General features: G+C 41.8%; 2 protein-coding genes across 2 annotated transcripts in view; one reads left to right on the top strand and one right to left on the bottom strand.

Annotated features, from left to right (window-relative positions):
* SNRNP40 (small nuclear ribonucleoprotein U5 subunit 40) overlaps window positions 1-22,188 on the bottom strand; it is a 33,268-nt gene extending 11,080 nt beyond the window's left edge. Inside the window, exons 1-5 of the mRNA XM_047873096.1 lie at window positions 22,007-22,188; window positions 19,667-19,796; window positions 18,182-18,275; window positions 16,825-16,990; window positions 3,746-3,868 (exon numbers count right to left, since the gene is read on the bottom strand). Coding sequence (XP_047729052.1) covers window positions 3,746-3,868; window positions 16,825-16,990; window positions 18,182-18,275; window positions 19,667-19,796; window positions 22,007-22,150 — 657 coding nt within the window. The 5' untranslated portion in view covers window positions 22,151-22,188. The remainder of the gene's footprint in view (window positions 1-3,745; window positions 3,869-16,824; window positions 16,991-18,181; window positions 18,276-19,666; window positions 19,797-22,006) is intronic.
* A 218-nt stretch (window positions 22,189-22,406) lies between these two features.
* ZCCHC17 (zinc finger CCHC-type containing 17) overlaps window positions 22,407-22,514 on the top strand; it is a 61,883-nt gene continuing 61,775 nt past the window's right edge. The window contains exon 1 of the mRNA XM_047871458.1: window positions 22,407-22,470. The gene's annotated coding sequence lies outside the window, so the exon portion shown is untranslated. The remainder of the gene's footprint in view (window positions 22,471-22,514) is intronic.

Genomic DNA, 22,514 nt, shown 5'->3' with positions numbered 1-22,514 from the left:
GCACTAATTTAAGCAAGACATTTCGCAAATCCCAAATCAATTGTTCAGTGAATGCTTGGGCATCTGATTGGTGGGCAGCAACACTACGAGTTTTCATACTGGAAACAGTATAACAGGGTAGAAAGCTTTTCTAAGCTTCTGGAATACTGTGTACTTTCTAATAAAAAAATTTCCTGGGGCGCCTGGGTGGCTCAGTCAGTTGAGCATCCGACTTCAGCACAGGTCATGATCTGTTTGTGGGTTCGAGCCCTGCGTTGGGTTCTGTGCTGGCAGCTCAGAGCCTGGAGCCTGCTTCGGATTCTGGGTCTCCCTCTCTCTCTCTGCACTTGCCTCACTTGTTTCTCCCTCCCTCCCTTTCTCTCTCCAAAATAAATAAATAAACCTAAAAAAAATTTCCTGAAAACAAAGCACTGGCAGAAAAATCTGAATGTCTATACCCTAGTTTAAAAGATAAAGACTAGAAAGCTACGTATTTTTACTTAGCACTGGGGCACCTGGCTGGCTCAGTGGCAGCAGTATGCGACTCTTGATCTTGGGGTCGTTAGTTCAAGCCCCCTGTTGGGTGTAGAGATTACAAGAAAATAAATAAATAAACTTTACCAAAAAAGGGGGGGGGGGAACCCACATATGATAACCAGGAACTAGTTCATTAAATTATACAAAACCAGAATCAGGGGACTTCTCAAAGAAACATGAAGGACATTCTTTTAGAAAAAAGCCAGTGAGGGGCGCCAGGGTGGCTCAGTCGGTTTAAGTGTCTAACTCTTGATTTTGGCTCAGGTCATGATCCCAGGGTCGTGGGATCAAGCCCCATGTTGGGCTCCATGTTGAGCATAGAGCCTGCTTAGGATTCTCTCTCTCCCTCTAACCCTCTCCCTTACTGACACTCTCTTTCTCTAAAATATGGGGCACCTGGGTGGCTCAGTCGGTTAAGCAGTGGACTTCAGCTCAGGTCATGATCTCACCGTTCGTGAGTTTGAGCCCCGCGTTGGGCTCTGTGCTGACAGCTCGGAGCCTGCAGCCTGCTTTGGATTCTGTGTCTCCCTCTCTCTCTCGGCCCCTGCCCCGCTTGCACTCTTTCTCAAAAATAAACATTAAAAAAAAATTAAGGGGCGCCTGGGTGGCGCAGTCGGTTAAGCGTCCGACTTCAGCCAGGTCACGATCTCACGGTCCGTGGGTTCGAGCCCCGCGTCGGGCTATGGGCTGATGGCTCGGAGCCTGGAGCCTGTTTCCGATTCTGTGTCTCCCTCTCTCTCTGCCCCTCCCCCGTTCATGCTCTGTCTCTCTCTGTCCCAAAAATAAATAAAAAACGTTGAAAAAAATTAAAAAAAAAAAAAAAATTAAAAAGTAAGTAAATAAATAAAAATAAATAAGTAAAAGAAAAAAGCTAGTGATATATGTAATTGCTGTACTTATGGGACTTTATTTACACATTCTCTATATAAGTTCAGCCTTCAGAATAAAACCGGTATGATTGACTAGCTATCTGTAGAAACCACCTACCCTAAGAGAAGGAATAACATATGGTGTGTGTCTGAGAGGACATGGAAAACCTTCAAATCTAAAAAGGAACCAAGTATCCCTTAAGGACTATAGCATACATTTAAAATATCTGTTTATAGAAGACCCAGGAATAGGCTAGGATAAAGAGTATGGAATAAGTCACACTGTATGTGGTGAGAAGGCCTTACTGGCACAAGAGTATTATTCTTAAACTAGTCTATCCCCTCAGTGTAGATGAGGGCATCAAATTCTCAGACCTTAAGTAAAAGAAGCCAGTCTCAAAAGGTTACATACTGTATGATTCCATTTGTATGATATTCTAGAAAAGAAACTATATGACAAAGAATGGTTGCAAGGACTTAGGAATGGAAAGAGGGTTTGATACAGGAGTGCACTATAAATTTTGGGGGTGATAGAAATTGTTCTGAACCTTGTTTGTGGTAGCTGTACGAATCTATGCAAGCATAAACATTCATAGAATTGTACAAAGTTAATTTCACCATGTGTGAACTTTAATAGTAATGCATTTTTTTTTAATGGGAATTTTTTCTTTTTTTGATGTAAGCTATATGCTCAACATGGTGGGGCTTGAACCCACGGCTCTGAGATCAAGAGTCGCATGCTCTACTGACTGAGTCAACCAGGTACCCCAATAATAATTTTAAAAGTATGAAAATTACAATACCTTAATGACACAAACCTACTGCCAGGTATAGAAGATGCCCTCTAGTGATTCTAAAGCTAATGGGCTCCCAAACTTCTCCCTGGGAAACACTGCATTAGCTATTAAGATGATCTAATTAAGTTCCTGTGCCCGGATTCCATATTCTCCATACAAGTTATAAGATAGAAAAGGGATGGGAAGTTACATTTTGGAAGTGGTCAATTTTCAAGTATTGTGGGATATCCAAGTGGGGGACTTCTGAGGGGCTGGTTGTATACAGGGGTCTGGAGCTGAAGATCTGGGCCAGGAATATGGAGTCATCAGCACAGAGATGACAATTAAAGTCATGGAAGGGGGGGTGCCTGGGTGGCTCAGTTGGTGAAACATCTGACTTCAGCTCAGGTCATGATCTCGCGGTTCGTGGGTTTGAGCCCCGCGTCCGTCTCTGTGCTGACAGCTTGGAGCCTGGAGCCTGCTTCACAGTCTGTGCCTCCCTCTTTCTCTACCCCTCCCCTGTTCACACTCTGTCTCTTTCTCTCTCTCTCTCTCTCTCAAAAATAAACATTAAAAAAAAAAAAAAAGAAAGAAAACACACCATCTGGGAAAACTGATGGCATGAAGGCCCAGACAGGAAAAGGAGATGAAATCCTTCTGCTGAAGGGACTACCTTTAGACAAAAGCAAGCACATGTCATCCACTGTAACAGCGAAGGAGGCAAGGAGAGATGGGAATACAGCACAAGTTTTAGGTGGTGACAACACAGGAAGCTGAATATTTACTCACCAGTTACCACTCTAACAGTACAACAGAAAGTAAGGTCAAAATCTTTGAAATATTTAAGGAAGCCAACAGGTAAAGACAGACACAAATTGGGTAGCCTCCCAAAACACTTCCCTTCTACTGGCATTTGCTGTGTCCAGAAACTGCTAGGTGCTCTAATGCATTAGGTTCATTTAATCCCCACAACAACCCTAGAAGGTAGATGTTATTGTTACTGTTGAGAGGCTTATAGAAGTTAAACAACTTGGAGTCATAAAAAACTAGAAAATGATAGAACTGGGATTAGAATCCAAGTCAATTACTCAAAAGCCAGAGCCACACTGTACTGCTGTATGGACTACTGCCACTCTCTATGACACCATCACTTCCCTCATTCTTAGCTGTGGACTCCCCAAAACTTCCTTTCCATAGTCTCAAAAAGAAAGATATGCTGAGAGATTGGAGCTGAGAATCACAAATTGCTTCAGTGTTATCTCATCAGGCCATCACAGTGGGGAAAAAAAAAAAGTTTGCAAATGTCTTTAGGCAGGGAATGCATTCTTCATGTTCACAGAATCCACACACGGGGTTTCACAATTCACATTAACTGTCTGGTCCCTGATGGCATTTACATGAGCTGTAATGCAACCTTTGACTTCTGTCAATGAAGACAGGACAGAAGGAAAACAAGATTTAACTTACTATCCTCCTCGTAGTTGGTATAAAGTGGAAAGCTACCAAAATCTCAGAAGTTTGAAAACATTACCTCTGAGAGTGAAGAGAGGTGAAAGGGAAATATAACACAAACATTAAACATACCTTGATATCATTGTCTATTCCCCCAGAAATAATCTGATCACTTGTGTCATTGAAGGTCACAGCTAACACCTGGTAGGTGTTCTGAAATGTCTGGATGGCTGCTTTCTTCCGGATGTCCCAAAGCTGAAGCAGAGGAACAAGAGGGTCTATAGTCAAACATCATTCTAAGAAGTAATTGAATAATACATCCCGAAATCCAAGGACTTTGTACAGGTGAATACATTTTTAATAGGGATCCTGTTCAGAAACTTGTCTGGATTTCCTAGTAACACGGTGAGAAGTGACCACAATTTTGCCAATGTATCTGAAGGCTGGGAGAACCAATCACTTTGGTTGTATTTTCAGATTCCTTTGTTAGAGTATGAATAAATATAGTTAATCAACACGCCCTTAGAATGGAAATCCTCGACTTGTTTGTATTTAAAAAAAAATTTTTTTAATGCTTATTTTTTGAGAGAGAGAGAGAGAGAGAGAGAGAGAGAGAGAGAGAGAGACAGAGCATGAGCATAGGAGAGGCAGAGAGAGAGGGAGACACAGAATCCGAAGCAGGCTCCAGGCTCCGAGCTGTCAGCACAGAGCCTAACACGGGGCTCGAACCCACAAACTGCGAGATCATGACCTCACCTAAAGTCAGACGCTTAACCGACTGAGCCACCCAGGCGCCCCTAGTTCATATATTTTTAACATAGCAAGGATATCAGACCAGTGTTTTTAAACTGGAGATCCTAACTCATTAATGAGCTGTGGCTTACATGAAAAAATACAGAGAAAAACACTTTTCTCATCAGCAAAAATAGAAGAGCAGGGAATACTAAAAGGCTGTCCCTCTACAAGAGCAGAGAATTATGTGACAAAAAAACTGACAGAACCAACTTTGTCAGAACTCTCGAAACTAATCAGAAGCTTATAGCAGCCAGGCAACCGCTTAATGAGGAACGAACCCTCCCGAATCTTAGAGAGTTCTGTAGCGTCTTAACTTACCCTGGCTCCGTCTCTTACGCAGCAATAGCTTTGAAGACAATGGCCCACATCCCCAGGATAGGTTCCTGGTACCAGAGGGAGGAGAAGGGACCTTACTCCTTATTCTCAAAGAACTGTGGTGGTTTTTAACTGTCTGGTGGCTCCCTGAAGGATGAGCTTAAAGGGATGGACTTTACTTTGCCTAACTGGGAACGCTTCCAGGGCAGAGACATTGGTCTACAACATTTAAAGGCAAATGCATTAGCCTCTGCTGTCTGGAGCAAGGGATGCCAGTTGGAGCAAACCACAGACAAACCAAAAAGCTTGCGAGGAAAGCTGGGGAATGAGACAATTTGGAGAAAAGGGGCGTCGAAAAGCTGACTTATTCCTAGGACTCTAGAAGGCCATTTGCATGCCCGTGTCTGGGCACATGCTCAGAAAAGCCCTGAGAAGGCCCTAAGCTCTCCTCTTGCTGACCTGCACAGGCTCAAACCTGTGCACAAGCAAGAAGTGAAGCCTAATGCAAAGTTGTAAACGGCCTGGCTGAGAGGCAGAGACAGACCCAACATGCACACAGAGCAAATCTGCAAAGACCAGGAGTTTTTCTTTTAATCACAAGCCATTAAGAAAATCTCTACCAAAATCATTAGTGAATCGCCAAGCTAACGAAACCGAGATTTCAGTGGCTACGTATGGCAAACTATACAGACTTTACAAAATCAGTTCAGAAAATTCATCAAACAGCTACAACAAGAAGCAACAGCAAACCCCAGGGGGAGAATCTAATTTCTAGAGTTACCACATTATAATATTCAAATGTCCAGTTTTCAACAAGAAATTATGAAGCATGAAAACAAGCAAAAAAGTATGGCTCGTACAGAAGAAAAAAGAAATTAAATCTTTTAAAAAATGATGGGACAACTGGATAACCATACCTAAAATATGAAGGCAGACCTTTATCTTACACCAGATGCAAAATTTACTCCACATGGATCAAAGACTCAAATGTAAAAATGAAAACTATGAAATTCTTAGAAGAAAACACAGGGGTAAATCTTCATGGCCTTGGATTTGGCAATGAATTATTAGATACGACACCAAAAGCACAAGTGACCAAAGAAAAAATAAACTTCATAAAAATTGGAGACTTTCAGGGGTACCTGGGTGGCTCAGTCAGTTAAGCATCTGACTTCGGCTCAGGTCATGATGTCACAGGCCTTGAGTTTGAGCCCCGTGTTGGGCTCTTTGCTGACAACTCAGGCCTGGAGCCTGCTTCAGAGTCTGTGTCTCCCTCACTCTCTGTCCCTCCTGTCTCTCTCTCTCAAAAACAAATAAACATTTAAAAATTTTTAGAAGCTACGGTTCAACAACAAAAACACAAAGAGTCCAATAACTGGGCAAAGGTCCTGAATAAACATTTCTTTTCAGATGATATAAGCGCAGGACAAGATGCTTAGCATCATAAATCATTTGGGAAATGCAAATCAAAACAATTAGATATTGCTTCACACTTACTAGTGGGGAAAAAAAAGAAACCACAGAAAATAAGGGGTGCTGGTGAGGATGTGGAAAAATTGGAACCTTTGAACATCACTGGTGGAAATATAAAATGATGTGGCTGCTATGGAAAAGTCTGGAGGTTCCCCAAAAAGTTAGAGTTACTCTTTGACCCAGCAATACTAGATTGCTCCTAGATATATACCCAAGAGAAATGAAAGCAGGTGTTCAAACAAAACCTTGTACACAAATCTTTGTAGCAGTGTTAAAAACGAATCAAGTATTAATACATGTTACAAGGATGAAGCCTGAAACATTAAGCTAATCAAAAGAAACTAGTCACAAAAGGCCACATACTGTACAATTTTATTCCCAACAGAGACAGTAAGTACATTATGGTTGCCAGGGGCTGGAAAGCAGGGAAAAAGTACTGACTGCTAAATGGGTAGGAAGGTGCTTTTTGGGGGTGCCAAGAATATTCTGGTATTGGATCATGGTGATGATCACACACACTGTGAATGTACTAAAAATCCCTGAAATGTACATCTTTTAAAATGGTTAAAATGTTGAATTTTATGTTATGTAAATTTTACCCTAATTTAAAAAATATACAGAAAAGATAATGTCACATATAGAAGAGGCTGATACATAAACACAGACATACTGAGGGGAGTATATACTGGGTCACAGTTTAAAATGTATTCCTTAATGCAGATGGAGATTAAAAAATTTTTTTTAAATTACTACACTTAGAGGATCTAGTTTAACTCCAATTTTTATGGATGAGCAAACTAAAGCTCAAAGAAGGAATTAACTTGATGACAAACACCCAGCAAGTTAATAGCAAAACAAGGATTAGAATTTAGTACTGTCTGATTCTGTTATGTTCATATCATATTAAACATACTAAAATATATGCTAATTTCTTATAACTACTAAAGTAATCTACACTTGTTTTATACCGTTAACTTTTTAATGGCTACTTGATTTATTAATAATAATAGATAGGGGTGCCTGGGTGGCTCAGATGGTTCGGTGTCTGACTCTTGATTTCAGCTCAGGTCATGATCTTACGGTTCGTGGGATGAGGCCCCAAGTTGGGCTCTGTGCTGGCAGTGGGGCGCCTGCTTGGGATTTTCTCTCTCTCTTTTTCTCTGCCCTTCCCCTACTTGTGCTCTCCCTCCCTCTCTCAAAATAAATACTTAAAAAAAATAGTAATAGTAGATAAAAATTAGGTATAATGAGACACCTGGGTGGCTCAGTTGGTTAAGCATCTGACTTCAGCTCAGGTAGTGATCTCACAGTTCGTGAGTTTGATGTCCCATCAGGCTCTCTGCTGTTAGCACAAAGGCTACTCCAGATCCTCTGTCTCCCTCTCTCTCTGCCCTTCCCCCGTGCTCTCTCTCTCAAAAATAAACATTAAAAAAAAAAAATTAGGTGTAACAACTCTAGAATCCCATACCCTAAACAATTAGGCTCTATTTTTAAAAAATAAATTTATATAACACGGATCTACATTTTTTTTTAAAGATTTTATTTTCCAGTAATCTCTACATCCAACATGGGGCTCAAACTCACAACCCTGGGATCAAGAGTCACATGCTCTACTGACTGAACCAGCCAGGCACCCCAACATGGATCTGCATTTATAGAGTGTGGATAATAGGGAGGGCCTAGAGATGTTTCTTTCCTTTCTTTTATTAAAAAAAATTTTTTTTAACATTTATTTATTTATTTATTTTTGAGAGACAGAGAGAGGCAGAGCATGAGCAGGGGAGGGTGAGAGAGAGAGAGATACAGAATCTGAAGCAGTCTCCAGGCTCTGAGCTGTTTGTTAGCACAGAGCCCAACGTGGGGCTTGAACTCACAAACTGTGAGACCATGACCGGTGTTGAAGTTGGACGCTCAACCGACTGAGCCACCCAGGCAACCCCCCTTCCTTTCTTTTAAAGTTTATTTACTTGGAGAGACAGGGGGAGAGGGAGAGAGGGAGGGTGGGAGAGGGAGAGAATACACGCATGTGTGTGTAGGGGAGGGGCAGAGAGGGAGACAGAATCCCAAGCAGGCTCTGCACTACCAGTGTGGAGCCCAACTTGGGGCTCAAACTCGAGAACCACAGGATCATGACCTGAGCTGAAAACAAGAGTCCGATGCTTAACCTAATGAGCCACCCAGGCACCTTAGAGATGTTGCAACAAATGACTGACAGACTTGGTAAGGTGAACCATGATGTTTTAAGAGTGTGGGTCATTTCATTCAAATGACAAAGACTGGGGTGATGGTGTCCCAAGTTTTACAAACATGTCATTAAAAAAAAAAAAAAAGATGGGTGCCTGGCTGGCTAAGACGGTGGAGCATGTGGCTGTTGATCTTGGGCCCCACACTGGATGTAGAGATTACTTAAAATAAAATCTTTAGGGGCGCTTGGGTGGCTCAGTCGGCTGGGCACCTGACACTTGATTGGGGTTCAGGTCGTACTCTCACGGGTCCATAATCTTATGGTTTGGGAGATCAAGCCCCCAGTGGAGCTCTGTGCTGACAGGGCGGAGCCTGCCTGGGATCTTCTCTCTCCATTGCTCTCTGCTCCTCCCCTATTGGTGCACATGCTCTCGCTCGCACTCTCTCTCTCTCTCAAAACAAATACTTAAAAAAAAGGAACCAGCCATAGAATCCCAGGAAAGGCCTTAAGCTTACATTCAAATCTGCGGTAAACAAGTAGTCTGGGTTGTTATCTCTGTGCCAACAAGGATTTGTCCTTCCAATTCTCATGGTTTGGAATGCAAACTCATGAAAACATAACCTAAAAAGGCTTAGGTTTGGTTACTCAGGTAAATGGTCCAAAAAGAGTGCTTCACCCCTCTTCTGGAGAACCAGTACCTAACCCCTGCCCACTAATTCCTCTGGCTACAGAATCATGTCCAAACCTATTAGTTTGGAATTCAAGGCTTTGATAATCTAGCCTCTCCATATCTATTCCAGATTTAGTACAATCTTTGTCTTAATAATCTCTACACAGATCAAATCAACCTTTGATTTTATCCTAAAAGCTATGGTAGTCATTTAAAGCTTGATTCAGGGGCGCCTGGATGGCTCAGTGGGCTAAGCGTCTGACTCTTGATTTCGGCTCAGGTCATGTTCTTGAGGTTCGTGAGATCGAGTCCCACGTTGGGCTGCGCTGACAGCACAGAGCCTGCCTGGAATCCTCTCTCTCTGGTCCTCCCACTCGCATGTGCATATGTGCTCTCTCTCAAAATAAATAAATATTAAAAAAAAAGTTTGATTCAAATATTTAATTTTTTAAAAGATTTTATTTTTAAGTAATCTCTATACTCAACGTGGGGCTTGAACTTCACAACCCCGAGATCAGGAGTCAAATGCTCCACTGACTGAGCCAGCCAGGTGCCCCTGATTCAAATGTTTTAGAATATTAGTTCCAGATGACCATCATTTTTAAAAGACTATTTTACTTCGAAATATTCACAAACTTACACAAAAAGTTGGAAGTAAAAGAGAACATTTTTGTTGCCCGAATCATTTGAGAACTGCTGACCTAATGTCCCATCACTCCTAAGTACTTGAGTGTATTTGTCCTATAAAAATATATATAATACATATAACATATACAATCCTGTATAATTTCAGCACAATCAATCAAAGTGCAGAAATTAACACCAACACATCACTACCAACCGGTTCTCAGATTTCATTCAAGTTTCACCACTTGTTCCAACATGCCTTTTATAAAAAAGACTCAGTTCAGAATCATGTGTTGAATTTAGCAGTTATGTTTCTTTAGTTTCCTTCAGCCTGGAAGAATTTCTCAGACTTTCCTTGACCTTGACACTTCTCAAAATTATAGGACAGGTATTTTGTAGGATGTCCCTCAATTTGGGTTTGTCTGATGTTTCCTCATGATTAGATTCAAGTTATGCCTCTTTGGCAGGAATATCACTGAAGTGATGCTGCATTTTCATTGTATTTTACTGAGTGGCTCACAATTTTGTTTTGTCCCATCGTGAATAATGTTCAGTTTGATCATTTGATTTAAGATGTTCTTTTGACAAGCTTTCTGCACAAGATGTTCCAGGTTCATCTGGTACTTTCCCTGCCCAGTCCTGAAATAGGGAGCCCTGGTTTCTTCAGTGGAAAATGGTGTTTAAAGGCCAAGACCTGCACAGTAGATGTGTTCATTGCTCTTGGATTGTTGTTCCTAAACCCTCTCAGTGGACAGTTGCCAATATATGCATACATAGGTGCGCACGCACACACACACCTGTAAATACCCATTTACATCTCCTATTTCTTCTACGCCTGTTTATGTGTTGAATGTTTATCAGTTCACACTGACACTTCCAGTTCAATACCAACAACACAAGATGCATTTTAGTTTTCCCTCCTGCATTGGTAACTCCTTTCTCCAACAATGGGAAACCTGCCTCCCGTTATTATATTTACTTATCTGATCAAGCTTCCTGAATGTAACCAATCTCCCACATCCTTTTCTACCCTTCTCCTCTTCCTTCCCTGTTTGAACTGTGATTCCCATCCTGGGCTGATCTTATGTGAACCCCTCCTCATCCCATATGGGTCATCCCTTTGTATGAATACCCCCTTCACCCCGCTCTGGCTCTAATATCCCTCTCCAGGCTGCCTTTCCTCAGGAATACTAGCCTCAGCCCCAGACTCCCTACCCAAACTGCTCCCACACTATGTGGACACCCTCAGCTCAGGCTGTGACACCCATACTTCCCCCTACTCACTAACGTATAGATGACCCTTTTATTCTGCTAGGGTACCAACTCTCCATGCTGGGCTGCTCCCCGCTCCAATTCCCTATTCTGGGCTACCGACCCTGTGTTATGTGGTTGCCCTCCTCACCCTTCTCAGTCCCCATCTCCCTACAATGGACTGCCCCCAACTTGCATGGATGCTCTCCTCACCTCACTTGGGCCTCATACTCCACTCTGGGTCACAATGGCCCACACCTCCACCTCTAACCTGAAAACCTTCTGTGTCTTCGTCTACATAATGGCACTAGGACTGAATTGTAACAATTTGTATTTATATGTATGTGTGTATATACCACATCTATAGTAATACATATGCCTTAAACATATGATATATGATATAAAAATGATTTTCTAAGTACTTTACCAGAAAGAATAGATTGCTAAAAACAATATGAAAAAACTGTGAAAAACAGTATGAAATATTGTTAAAAACAACAGAAAAAACTAATAGTATGGACAATGCTCAGGATGCCACTTCTAGACTGAAAATGCAAGCATTACTGAAAGCTTCGTCTTCTATTGCGAATCCTGATACGTCAAATGTAACTAACACAAGGTTTCCCCCCTTCGAGAAACAGAGGTTATTAAATTCCTACACCTACAAACCTAAAACAGAAAATAATCAACAAAGCATTCCAACCTGATAACTAACTAAAAGGCATATGTAAAAGGCTGTTCGACAAAGCATTAATTATAAAAAATATGTTGAAATTAAGAATAAGGAATTGGTTAAAAAACAGTCACCTTTAGTTGATGTGACATATTGCACACTAAGATAAATATGAGCTTGAGTGATAAAGTTAAAACATTTATTTCAAATCATGTTTAATTAGAGGAGAAGAGAAGCAAGAAACTGAAAGGAGGACAGAAAACACAAACGTGTACTCACAAAGGAGTAGTTGAAAAAAGAAAAGCCGAGGAGAGACAGAAAGGCAAACATGAGGAAAGAGGTAAAGAAAAGGCAAAATGAGAGAAAATAAGAGAAAAGCTGAAGGAAAGCCAAAAATAAACAGGAGTGAGTTCCTAGATGTTGATAGAGCAGGCCCTCCGTAAAATTCCTTAGGGCCCTGTCATCTCTTACCACCTTCTGAAAGGCCCTTTGGCGAATCAGTTTACAAAGAAGACTCTCCAACCATGGCACACGGAGATTAAGAGCTCTGGGCTTTGGAATCATTCCTAAGCCATACACTCTCTTCCTAGCTAAGCCCCAGGCCTCAAGTGACTGGGTTTATTATAAAAATGACTTAGTAGGACAGTATCTCCAAGCAGATGATTCAGTATGTCAGTGTCACCACTTTAATTATGAAAAGAAAGCAAATTCATTTTAAAAAGCAACAATCACAAGGTTAGTGTGGCTTCTCGGATATACTCCTTTCAAGTCCCTCCTTGTTTAATCACTAAAATACTTCCCAGAGTACCAAATTAGTGCCAAGGAAAGAATAAAAATGGTGGTACTACAGAGTAGTATGTCCTTGTGTGCTCTTGAAATAAGTAATTATTTTTAGGCCTCATTTTCCTCATTTCATAACGAGGATGCAGTGGTGAACATAGCATAATGTATAAACCTGTTCAATCACTATGTCGTACATCTGAATCTAATGTACCATTATGTATCACCATATTCAAATAAAAACAATAATAAAAAAATAAAATGATGCTGGATGAGATCAATGGCTTCCAAAATGTCAGACCTGCTACATCAAGTCATGTTGAGGAACATGTTTAATAATCCTGGTTCGTGGGGCACCTGGGTGGATCAGTCAGTTAAGCATCCGACTTTGGCCTAGGTCATGGTCTCCGATTTGTAAGTTAAGTCCCACATTGGGCTTTCTGCTGTCAGCACAGAGCCCACTTCAGATCTTCTGTCCCCACCCCCATGCTTTCTCTTTCAAAAACAAACATTTTACTTAAAATAATTTTTTTTAAAACATTTATTCATTTTTGAGAGACAGAAAGGGACACAGCGTGAGCAGGGGAGGGGCAGAGAGAGAGGCAGACACAGAATCTGAGGCAAGCTCCAGGCTCTGAGCTATCAGCACAGAGTCCAACATGGGGCTCAAACCCACAAACCATGAGATCATGACCTGAGCCAAAGTCAGACACTCAATTAACTGAGTAATCCAGTGCCCCAACAAACATTAAAAATAAAAAAAATCCTGGTTCTTAAAAAACACGACGTCATTTACATTAGCACCCAAAACAAAAGAGAAATATTTAGATATAGATTTAACAAAATATGTACAATCCAAATGAAGGAAACTTCAAAACTCTGATGAATGGCGGCACCTGGGTGGCTCAGTCAGTTAAGTGTTCAACTTTTGGTTCGGGTCATGATCTCACAGTCGGTGGGTTTCAGTCCCATATAGGGCTCTGCGCTGGCAGTACGGAGCCTGCTTGGGATTCACTCTCTCCGTCTCTCTCTCTCTCTCTCTCTCTCTCTGCCTCTCCCCTGCTCACACTGTCTCTCTCAAAATAAATAAGTAAACTTTAAAAAAATAGTTTAAAAAAACAAAACAAAAAACCCCCCCAAAACAAAACTCCAATGAACAAAATCAAAGAACTAAATAAATGGTTTTTCCATGTTCATGGATAGGAAAACTCAATACTGTCATTCTCAACTTTATAAATTCAATGCAATCCCAACCAAAATGTGTTGTGGAAATCAACAAATTGATTCTAATGTTTATGTGGAGAGACAAAGACCCAAGATTTCCAACACGATAGGAAAAGAATGGAGGAGGAGGACTGATACTACTTGACTTCAAGACTTACCATAAAGCTACGGTAATCAAGACAGCGTGGTACTGGGGAAAGAATACATCAGTGGAAGAGAATAGAGAGCCCAGAAGTAGAACCCCATAAATATAGTCAACTGATCTTAGATAAAAGAGCAAAGGCAACACAATGGAGCAAACAGAGTTTCTTCAACAAATGGTACTAGAACAACTGCACATTCACATGAAAAAACATGCATCTAGACAGACCTTGCACCTTTTACAGAAACCAATTCAAAATGGATCACAGACCTAATATAAAATGTAAAATATAACTCCGAGAAGGTAACAGAAGAAAACATAGATGACCTTGGGTATAGCAAAGACTTTTAGACACAACACCAAAGCACAATCCATAAAACACTGATGAGCTGAACTCCATTAAAATTAAAAACTTCTGGGGGCGCCTGGGTGGCTCAGTCGGTTAAGCATCCCAACTTTAGCTCAGGTCATGATCTCCTGGTTCATGAGTTTGAGCCCTGCATTAGGCTCTCTGCTGTCAGCACGCAGCCTGCTTTGAATCCTCTGTCCTCGCCTCTCTCTGCCCCTTCCCTGCTGGTGTGCTCTCATGCTCTCAAAAATAATCAAACATTTTTTAAAAATTTAAAAAAATTAAAAACTTCTGCCTGCTAAAGACAATGTCAAGACAATGAGAAGACAGGCCACAAGACAGGAAGAAAATATTTGTACATCTGATAAGGGACTATTATCCAAAATGTACAAAGAACTCTTAAAACTCAACAATAAGAAAACAACATGATTGAAAAAAATGAGTTAAAGATAGCAGACATCTCACCAAAGAAGATACACTGATAACAAAATGCATATAAAAAGATGCTCCATATCAAATGTCATCCCAAAAATGCAAATTAAATCAACAATGAGGTACCACTACATACTTATTGGAAGAGCCAAAATCTGAAGCAATGACACCACCAAATGATGATGTGGCGCAATGGAGACTCTCGTTCATTGCTGGTGGGAATGTAAAATGTTATAGACACTTGGGAAGAGAGATTGGTGGTTTCTTTCTTTCTTTCCTTCTTTTTTAAGATTTTATTTTTAAGTAATCTCTACACCCAATGTGGGGCTCAAACTTATAACCCTGAGATCAAGAGTTGCACGCTCCACTGACTGAGCCAGCTAGGTGCCCCAGATTGGTGGTTTCTTAAACACATTCAGGGGTGCCTGGGTGGCTCAGTCGGTTAAGTGTCTGACTTCGGCTCAGGTCAATATCTCACGGCTCGGGAGTTCGAGCCCTGCGTTGGGCTCTGTGTTGACAGCTCAGGGCCTGAAGCCCGCTTCGTATTCTGGGTCTCGGTCTCTCTCTCCCCTTCCCCCGCTTGAACACACATGTGCTCTCTCTCAAAAATAAAAAACGTAAAAAAAAAAACAAACCTAAACATACCCTTACCATATGATCTAGCAATCACGGTCCTTAGCATTTACCTAAGAGAGTTGAGAAACTTAGGTCCACACAAAAACTTGCACGTAGATGTTTCCAGCAGCTTTATTCATCATTACCAACTCTTGGAAGCAACCAAGATATCCTTTAGTAGGTGAATGGATAAACTGTTACATCCCGATGATGGAATATTATTTGGCACTAAAAACAAATGAGCTATCAAGCCATGAAAAGACATGAAAGAATCTTAAATGCGTATTACTAAGTAAAAGAAGCCAATTTCAAAAAGGCAAAACTCTGAAGACAGTAAAAAGATCAGTGGTTGCCAGGGGTGGGAGGGATGAATAGAAGGAGCACAGACAATTTTCAAGGCAGGGAAAATACTCTGAAATGTACCACAGTGACGGATACATGTCATTATATGCTTGTCCCAAACCACAAAATATATAACACTAAATGTGAACCCCAGCAAAAACTATGGACTTTGAGTGATTATAATGTGTCACTGTAGGTTTATCAATTGTAAAAAATGTACCACTCTGGTGGGGGAAAATGGGGGAGGCTGTGCATGTGGGGGCAGTGGGTATATGGGAAATCTTTGTATCTTCCCCTCAATTTTGCTGCCAACCTAAAGCTCTTCTAAAAAAAATGTCTTAATTTAAAAACAAAAATTCCCTTGGGGCGCCTGGGTGTCTCAGTTGGTTGGGCGTCCGACTTCAGCTCAGGTCATGATCTCACGGTTTGTGAGTTCGAGCCCCGCGTTGGGCTTTGTGCTGACAGCTCGGAGCCTGGAGCTTGCTTCGGATTCTGTGTCTCCCTCTCTCTCTGTTCCTCCCCCACTCGCACTCTCTCTCTCTCACTCTCAAAAATAAATAAAGATTAAAAAAAAAATTTAAGAAAACAAAAACAAAAGCTCCCAAAATTCTCACTCCAGACCTACTGAACTAGAATCTGGGTATTTTTAACAGGTTCTTCAGGTGAGTCTGATATGAAGACAGGTTGGAAATCACTGGACTAAATAAATGACCCTGTTACTAAACCACATATTGACCTTTTCATACACTGACTATACTTTTACAACAGCTTTGGAAGATATGTATATTACGGTCACTGTTCTAAAGATTGAGAAACAGGATCAAGAAAGTGAACTACCTGAGATCACATAATTAAGTAAATAGCTGAGTCAAAACTTCAATTTGGGTGATTCATGTCGTTTCATGTCACAATGGTTCCACATGGTTCTAATATTTATTATTCTAGAGGATACTTAAAACGTATTATTTTAGGGGTGCCTCAGTCGGTTAAGCGTCCGACTTTGGCTCAGGTCATGACCTCGCAGTCATGTGAGTTCGAGCCCCGCGTCGGGCTCTGTGTTGACAGCTCAGAGCCTGGAGCCTGCTTCAGATTCTGTGTCTCCCTCTCTCTCTGCCCCTCTCCCCTGTTCATGCTCTGTCTCTCTCTGTCTCAAAAATAAATAAATGTTAAAAAAAAAAAATTAAAAGAAAAAAAACGTATTATTTTAAAAGGCCTCTGTTTTGAGAAATGACCGCTAAAGCAAAGTTGTGGAGAGGAGTGTATGGCACAGGTGGAAAGCAAGATAGGTTCCCATTATGTAACCTTAGAAACTGCAACAGACAGACAGACAACACCCACCTTAACTGTACCATCATCACTGCCAGTGCAGACAAGCTGGGGGCCCCTCCTGGCTGGGTAACAGGAATTCACAAAGGAAGTATGTCCTTTCAGCCTTTTAACCCTCTCGCCTGTCTCACTGTCCCATACTGCCACGGTTTTATCTGTGGATGCGGAGAAGAGCATACTACAAGAAGAACAAAAAAAGAAATAAGTGAAGAAAAGCAATGGCAACCCACCCCCTCCCCGCCCACACACAACACTTGCCCAAAACGTGCCACTCTTTAAGGCCACTGACAGGTTGTGCTCTGACAGTTTGACACATGATGCAGGAATGCTTCACCCTCCCTAACAAAATCCTGCTGGTTTTCTAGACCCAGTTACAAGGTCTACTCTACGAAATGTCAAAAAAATTTCCTTCTGTCAGTCCCCATGATGTATTACAACCTAATACCAGTAGTTTTCTCAATCTTTTTCTCCTTTGAGATAGACAACACTTTAGACATTTTCCCATCTGGAAATGTTTAATCACTCCCTGCTGCAGAGTGAAGACACACTGTAGCAATTCCCGACCTGGTGGCTTGGTAAAGTTTTTACTTTGTCTCCAAAAATGATTTCTAAGTTATAATTGATTTCATAAGGCATTCTTTACTCAAATACTAACAGGGAAAATGTATACAAGGTTATGTACCAGTTGATTCCGGGACCCTAAGATTTTAGAAGCCAGAGGTATTAAAACAATGAATGTTCACTAAAATACCTAATAGGATTAAATGACTTTGTATGATCACATTTTTATATTACCTAGGTTATTGTAAAATTACGCGGTCATTAAAATGTTTATGATAAAATGTATACTATGATACAGATACAATAGGTGAGTAACAGTAAGGAAAAAAGCAGCAGAAAAGATCACACGTGAAGCTCTAATGTATACGAAAAACCAAATGGCTTCGAGTAGGAAAAAAACTTGAGAAAAACATATCATAAGATTAACAGTGATAATCTTTGGAGTGGTAGGAATATGGGCTATTTTTTCATTTATGTTTTTGAGTTTCTCAAAAGAAACATGTTATTGTTTTTATTAAAAAAATAACTGATATCTGCATATGCAAATTACATTTTGTTTTGTTTTAAAAAGAAACAAATTTGCCTGAGCTGTTGACGTTAGGTGAGAGATGTATTCATATATGCATACATGGAGCAAGAAACACCAAACTTGGCTTAACAGTGATAGGATAATAAAGTAGCTGCTCAAAATGCAGTAGTTTTTGATGGCATAGTCTCCTGAAAGAGAAAACTCAAGGATGCAACGTGAAAGGATGCCGAGACAAGTTAGTAGGAGAAGAGCTGTCCTTCCACTGTGCGAACTACTCACCTGCCATCGGTATTATAATGCAGCTCCATCACCGCCCCACTGTGTCCCTTCAATGTGGCATAGTTATCACAGTCACCATAGACATTCCACAGCACTGTCAGGGAGACAGGGGTTCTGTGATCATTACTACGCAAAAGAAAAGTCATCATTGGCCACAGAAAAGGAACTTCTAAATTTATCACAACAGTTTTGAAATTATACTCCCTGGGAGTATTCTCCCTATTGGTTCTCCCAGCTGGACCGATTTTCCTGACACTAAAACAAAAGTAATGCCATATTTTCATATTTCATAAGGTTGAAAAAATTAATTTTTAAATCTGAAAGTTTTCTGCTGTAATGTTAAAAAAGTTGGTACTCACTCCTACATGTCTGCTATGAGTATAAGAGAACTGCAAAATGATGGCACTTACAGAAAACCCAAGAAGCTGCAAACTGACTTGAAGGGCACATGGCAATGACTTTATATTACATTTACTCATTCCACGTGTACCATGTACCCGTAACAAGCCAGATGCTGGGGTAAAATGAGATAAGCGAATAGACACAGTTCCTGTCCTCAGGCAGCTTGGTTTAGCAAGGAATGAGGCTTGAGTATTATTAAGGAGCACCTCTATATGTAATAAGGCACGTACATATGGTATTTTTCTGTTGATAAACCATTTTTTTGTTTGATGAAATTAAGCACATCAATTTAAGGGACTGATCTTAATTAATCTTCTGCAAAGATTCCCAACTCTTCCAGATGCTTGGTCACTGTTAAGTTGAAGGATCACAGAACTAGAATACCTACATCAAGACAGCAAAGACAGCTATCATCTACCTTGAGGTACAATCTTATAAGCAAAGAGCTAAAGGACTCACTTAATCTCACAATACAACAAACGATGCCAGAATAAGAGTCAGATGTTTCTGGTATCTTCTCTCTTGTTTTTTCTCATGACTCTTCTGAAGTGATTTTTTCTACTTATTTCTGAAAAATGGGTATTCCCAACTAGCAGCTGAGAATCCAAATGCCGTATGATCCTGATGACGTACAGTTAGATTATCCAAGTGAGTTGCCACTTTAGGATCCCCATGTCCCCTCCTTCTTTTCATATGCTAGGATTCTAAGAGTGGATCAAGAGGAAGGCCTCACACCTTTGGGAAAAGGAAAAGCTGTCTCTCTCATTACTTCCATTAACCTGGTATGCCTAGATCTCTTGTCTGGCTAAATCAGCTCAAGATTTGCCTCCATGAGGAAGATACCCTCAAACTAGGACAACTCACTTCCCAAGGAGTAACATGATTCCTCCTGTACTACATGGACCGACCTTGAGTTCTATACCCAAGATCACTCAACAGTTTCATGACACTCTTTCAGCATGTTAGCCATGCAGTTTGTGATGTGACCAGCTCAGACTGAAACCTTCTGTGGCACTGAAGGTTTTAAAAGAAGAATCACTATTTGGCAAAGAACAATTACTCCAGCTTCAAAAACTCTCTTACATATCAGTCGATCGAATCCTGCAGACGCTAAGGTGGATCCGTTGGGATGAAACTTGCAGCAGTACACTTCCCCTTCATGTCCTGAGAGAAGCATGATTGGAGCTTGAAGGGAGGAACACCTGGGAGGTCCCTAAACAAAAGACAGAAGTATAGGGTAGTCACTGCATACAGGCAAAGGAGGCTGCAAAAGACACGGGGAACAATAATCGAGTGGATTTCTTCTGATTTAGAGAATAGCAACGTTTCTCACGTGAACTTCTGCCTCCAATGCGACGCGGTCCTGCTGAAGTGTCCAGTGTCTATCTGTTATTCTAACTACTCCCTCATTCTGCTCCCGTCCCATAGCCAACTTTTAATCGCTCAAACATGTTAAACTCATTTCTGCCTCAGGATCTTTATCCTTGTTGCTGTCCCTGATCGGGATCTTCTTCCCTTAGATCTTCCTGTGTTTAGCTCCATTCAAACGTTTCCACTTCAGAAAGTGTTTCTTTGATCACTCAAACTCAAGCAGCACCACACCTCCCCTCTGCATTCGATTAGTCCTACTGTATTTCCCCATAGCACTTATCACTACCTGCAATTACCTTCCTTATTTTACCTTATTTTTAACGTATCTCGTCCTTTTTCCCCACTACAAAAGGTTTGTGAGTGCAGGGACCCTGCTTGCGTCATCCAACACTGTCTTCCCAGTCTCTAGCTCATTTAATGGATGAATGAGTGAACTGACCTTCCCAACAACTCCGCAGGGTACAGATTACTGGGGAAAGTAGTTTTGATTATGGTCTCGACACTAAGCCTAGGCTTGGACAAGTCACTAAAACCTCATACTCTTGTCAGAGAGAAAAACTAGTACACTACCAGTAATCCCCAAACCTCTTCAGTCATTTCCAGTTTATGCATGTATTAAAAAAATATATATTATGTGCCAGACACTCTCTAGGCACTGGGAAAACGGTACTGAACAAAATAAAAACAAACAATGGAGTTTGTGTTCCAGAGGGAAGGAGGAAGAGGAGGGAGGAAGAGAGAAAACAAATAAAACAGATGGCAGGTGGTAGGTACTATGGAGGAAAAAAAGCAACGTGGGTTAATGCATATGGTGAATTGCAACTTAAAACAGGGTCGTCAGGAAAGCCCTCACTGATAAAGTGGTATCTGAACAAAGATTTGGAAGAGCTGAGTGTGTAAACCATGTGGGTATTTTGAAGAAGAGCACTCCAGTAGAGTGTAGCATATGAAAAGGCTTTGGGGCAAGAACATGGAAGCCAGTGTGACCGGAGCAGGGTGAGCAATGGAAAATTGGCACATCTGAACGGTAAAGGGAAAGAGGGCAAAAGGCTGTAAGGGTTTGGGTTTAACTTTGGGGGAAGTGGAAAGCCACCGAAAGTCTGCAGCAGAGGGTAACGTGATCTAACGTTTAGCAGGATTCCTCTGGCTGCTGGACTGAGAACAGATTGACCAGACAAGAGCAGAAAACAGGAATACCAGTTAGAACCTCACTGCAATTGTCAGATGAGATGATCATGGCTTAGACCAGGAGCTAGTGATGGAGTTGGTAGAAGTGGTCGCAATTTGGGATATATTTTGAGGAGGGTGCCAGCACGACTTGTTCATGGACTGGCTGAGAGGTTGAGAGAGGAGACCCATGTATTTCTTGATCTGAGCCTAATAGTCCAGGAGGAGAGGTGTGATCATTACCTCTATCTCACAAGAAATGCAGTTAGGAGCATGGATTCTGGGCTTAAAATCTGTTTCTATCATTTACCAGATAAGAGTTTACAAAACAGGATACTAACAGTTCCTACCTCTTTAGCTATTACCAAGATTAACAGAGTTTTCATGTACAAAGTACTTAATACAAGAACTCGATGATCTAGCTATTGTTCGGTTGTTGTTAGTAACAGTACTAGCGCTGAGAGGTAAAGAGGAAAGCAACTTGCCCGAAGTCCCAAAGCGAGTCGGTGTCACTCATTTCCTTTCTCCCCTCATTCACTCATTCATTCATCCATCCACTCTACAAACTTTTCTGAATGTTGACTCTATGTCGGATCCCTGGGAGACTAAGTATGGGAAAGCCCTGGTCCTGGTTTTGAGTTCAAGGTCCTTAAACTCTAATTCTAACGCCACGCCACAGGGTGGTCGAGACGCTGAAAACAGGAGTCCGACGGGCTAACGAACGCAGCATCCGCGGGGTGGGTGTCGACGGCTTTTACAGTGTTTTCTGCTTTAACTGCAGGTAGCGATTCTCGTTCCGCCCCCGCAGTGCGGGATCTCCCGGTGCAGGGGTCTCGGAGATGAAGGATGAGCTGAGGGCCGAAGGCCGCCTCCTACTTCACTTACCGCTTGCAGCAAAGCTCCCGGCGCCGTCTGCTGCTGCCCGGCTCCGGGGCCCGACCCCGCCGCTCCCAACAGCAACTCATGCCGCTGCCGTTTGACTGGTACCAGCGGCAACTCTGGGCCCTTGCGCTTCTGCTGTTCTATCATGGCGGCAACCGCTCTTCTCAGCGCCGCCACTGACCGCGCCGACAGGCTCAGGCACCGCGCGATTGGTTCCGACTTAGTTCTTCCCCCAGAACTTCCGGCTTGGAGAAACCAATCGGCTTCCAGTAATCTCCTCTGCACCGCCCCCTGAACGCTCTTCTTTTATTGGTCAGCTCTTCCTGGCGTCACGAGAGTACGATGCCAGGATTGGTGGGTAGAGCTGGAGTCCCACCTAGGCGCGCTGTGTCTTGTGGGTGGAAGCGCTGTCTGGGTTTTGGCGTTTCGCGCAATGCTGCGGCGGGGAGACCCGGAGCTGACACCGAGTAAGTGGAAGGAAGGTCGGGGGTGGGTGGCTGCGGCATTTGGA

This window comes from Prionailurus viverrinus, chromosome C1 (genome assembly GCF_022837055.1).
Source record: "Prionailurus viverrinus isolate Anna chromosome C1, UM_Priviv_1.0, whole genome shotgun sequence".
In the NCBI taxonomy this organism is placed as follows: Eukaryota; Metazoa; Chordata; class Mammalia; order Carnivora; family Felidae; genus Prionailurus; species Prionailurus viverrinus.
Note: the sequence above shows the minus strand (reverse complement) of the source record. Positions and strands in the feature narration are given on the sequence as shown.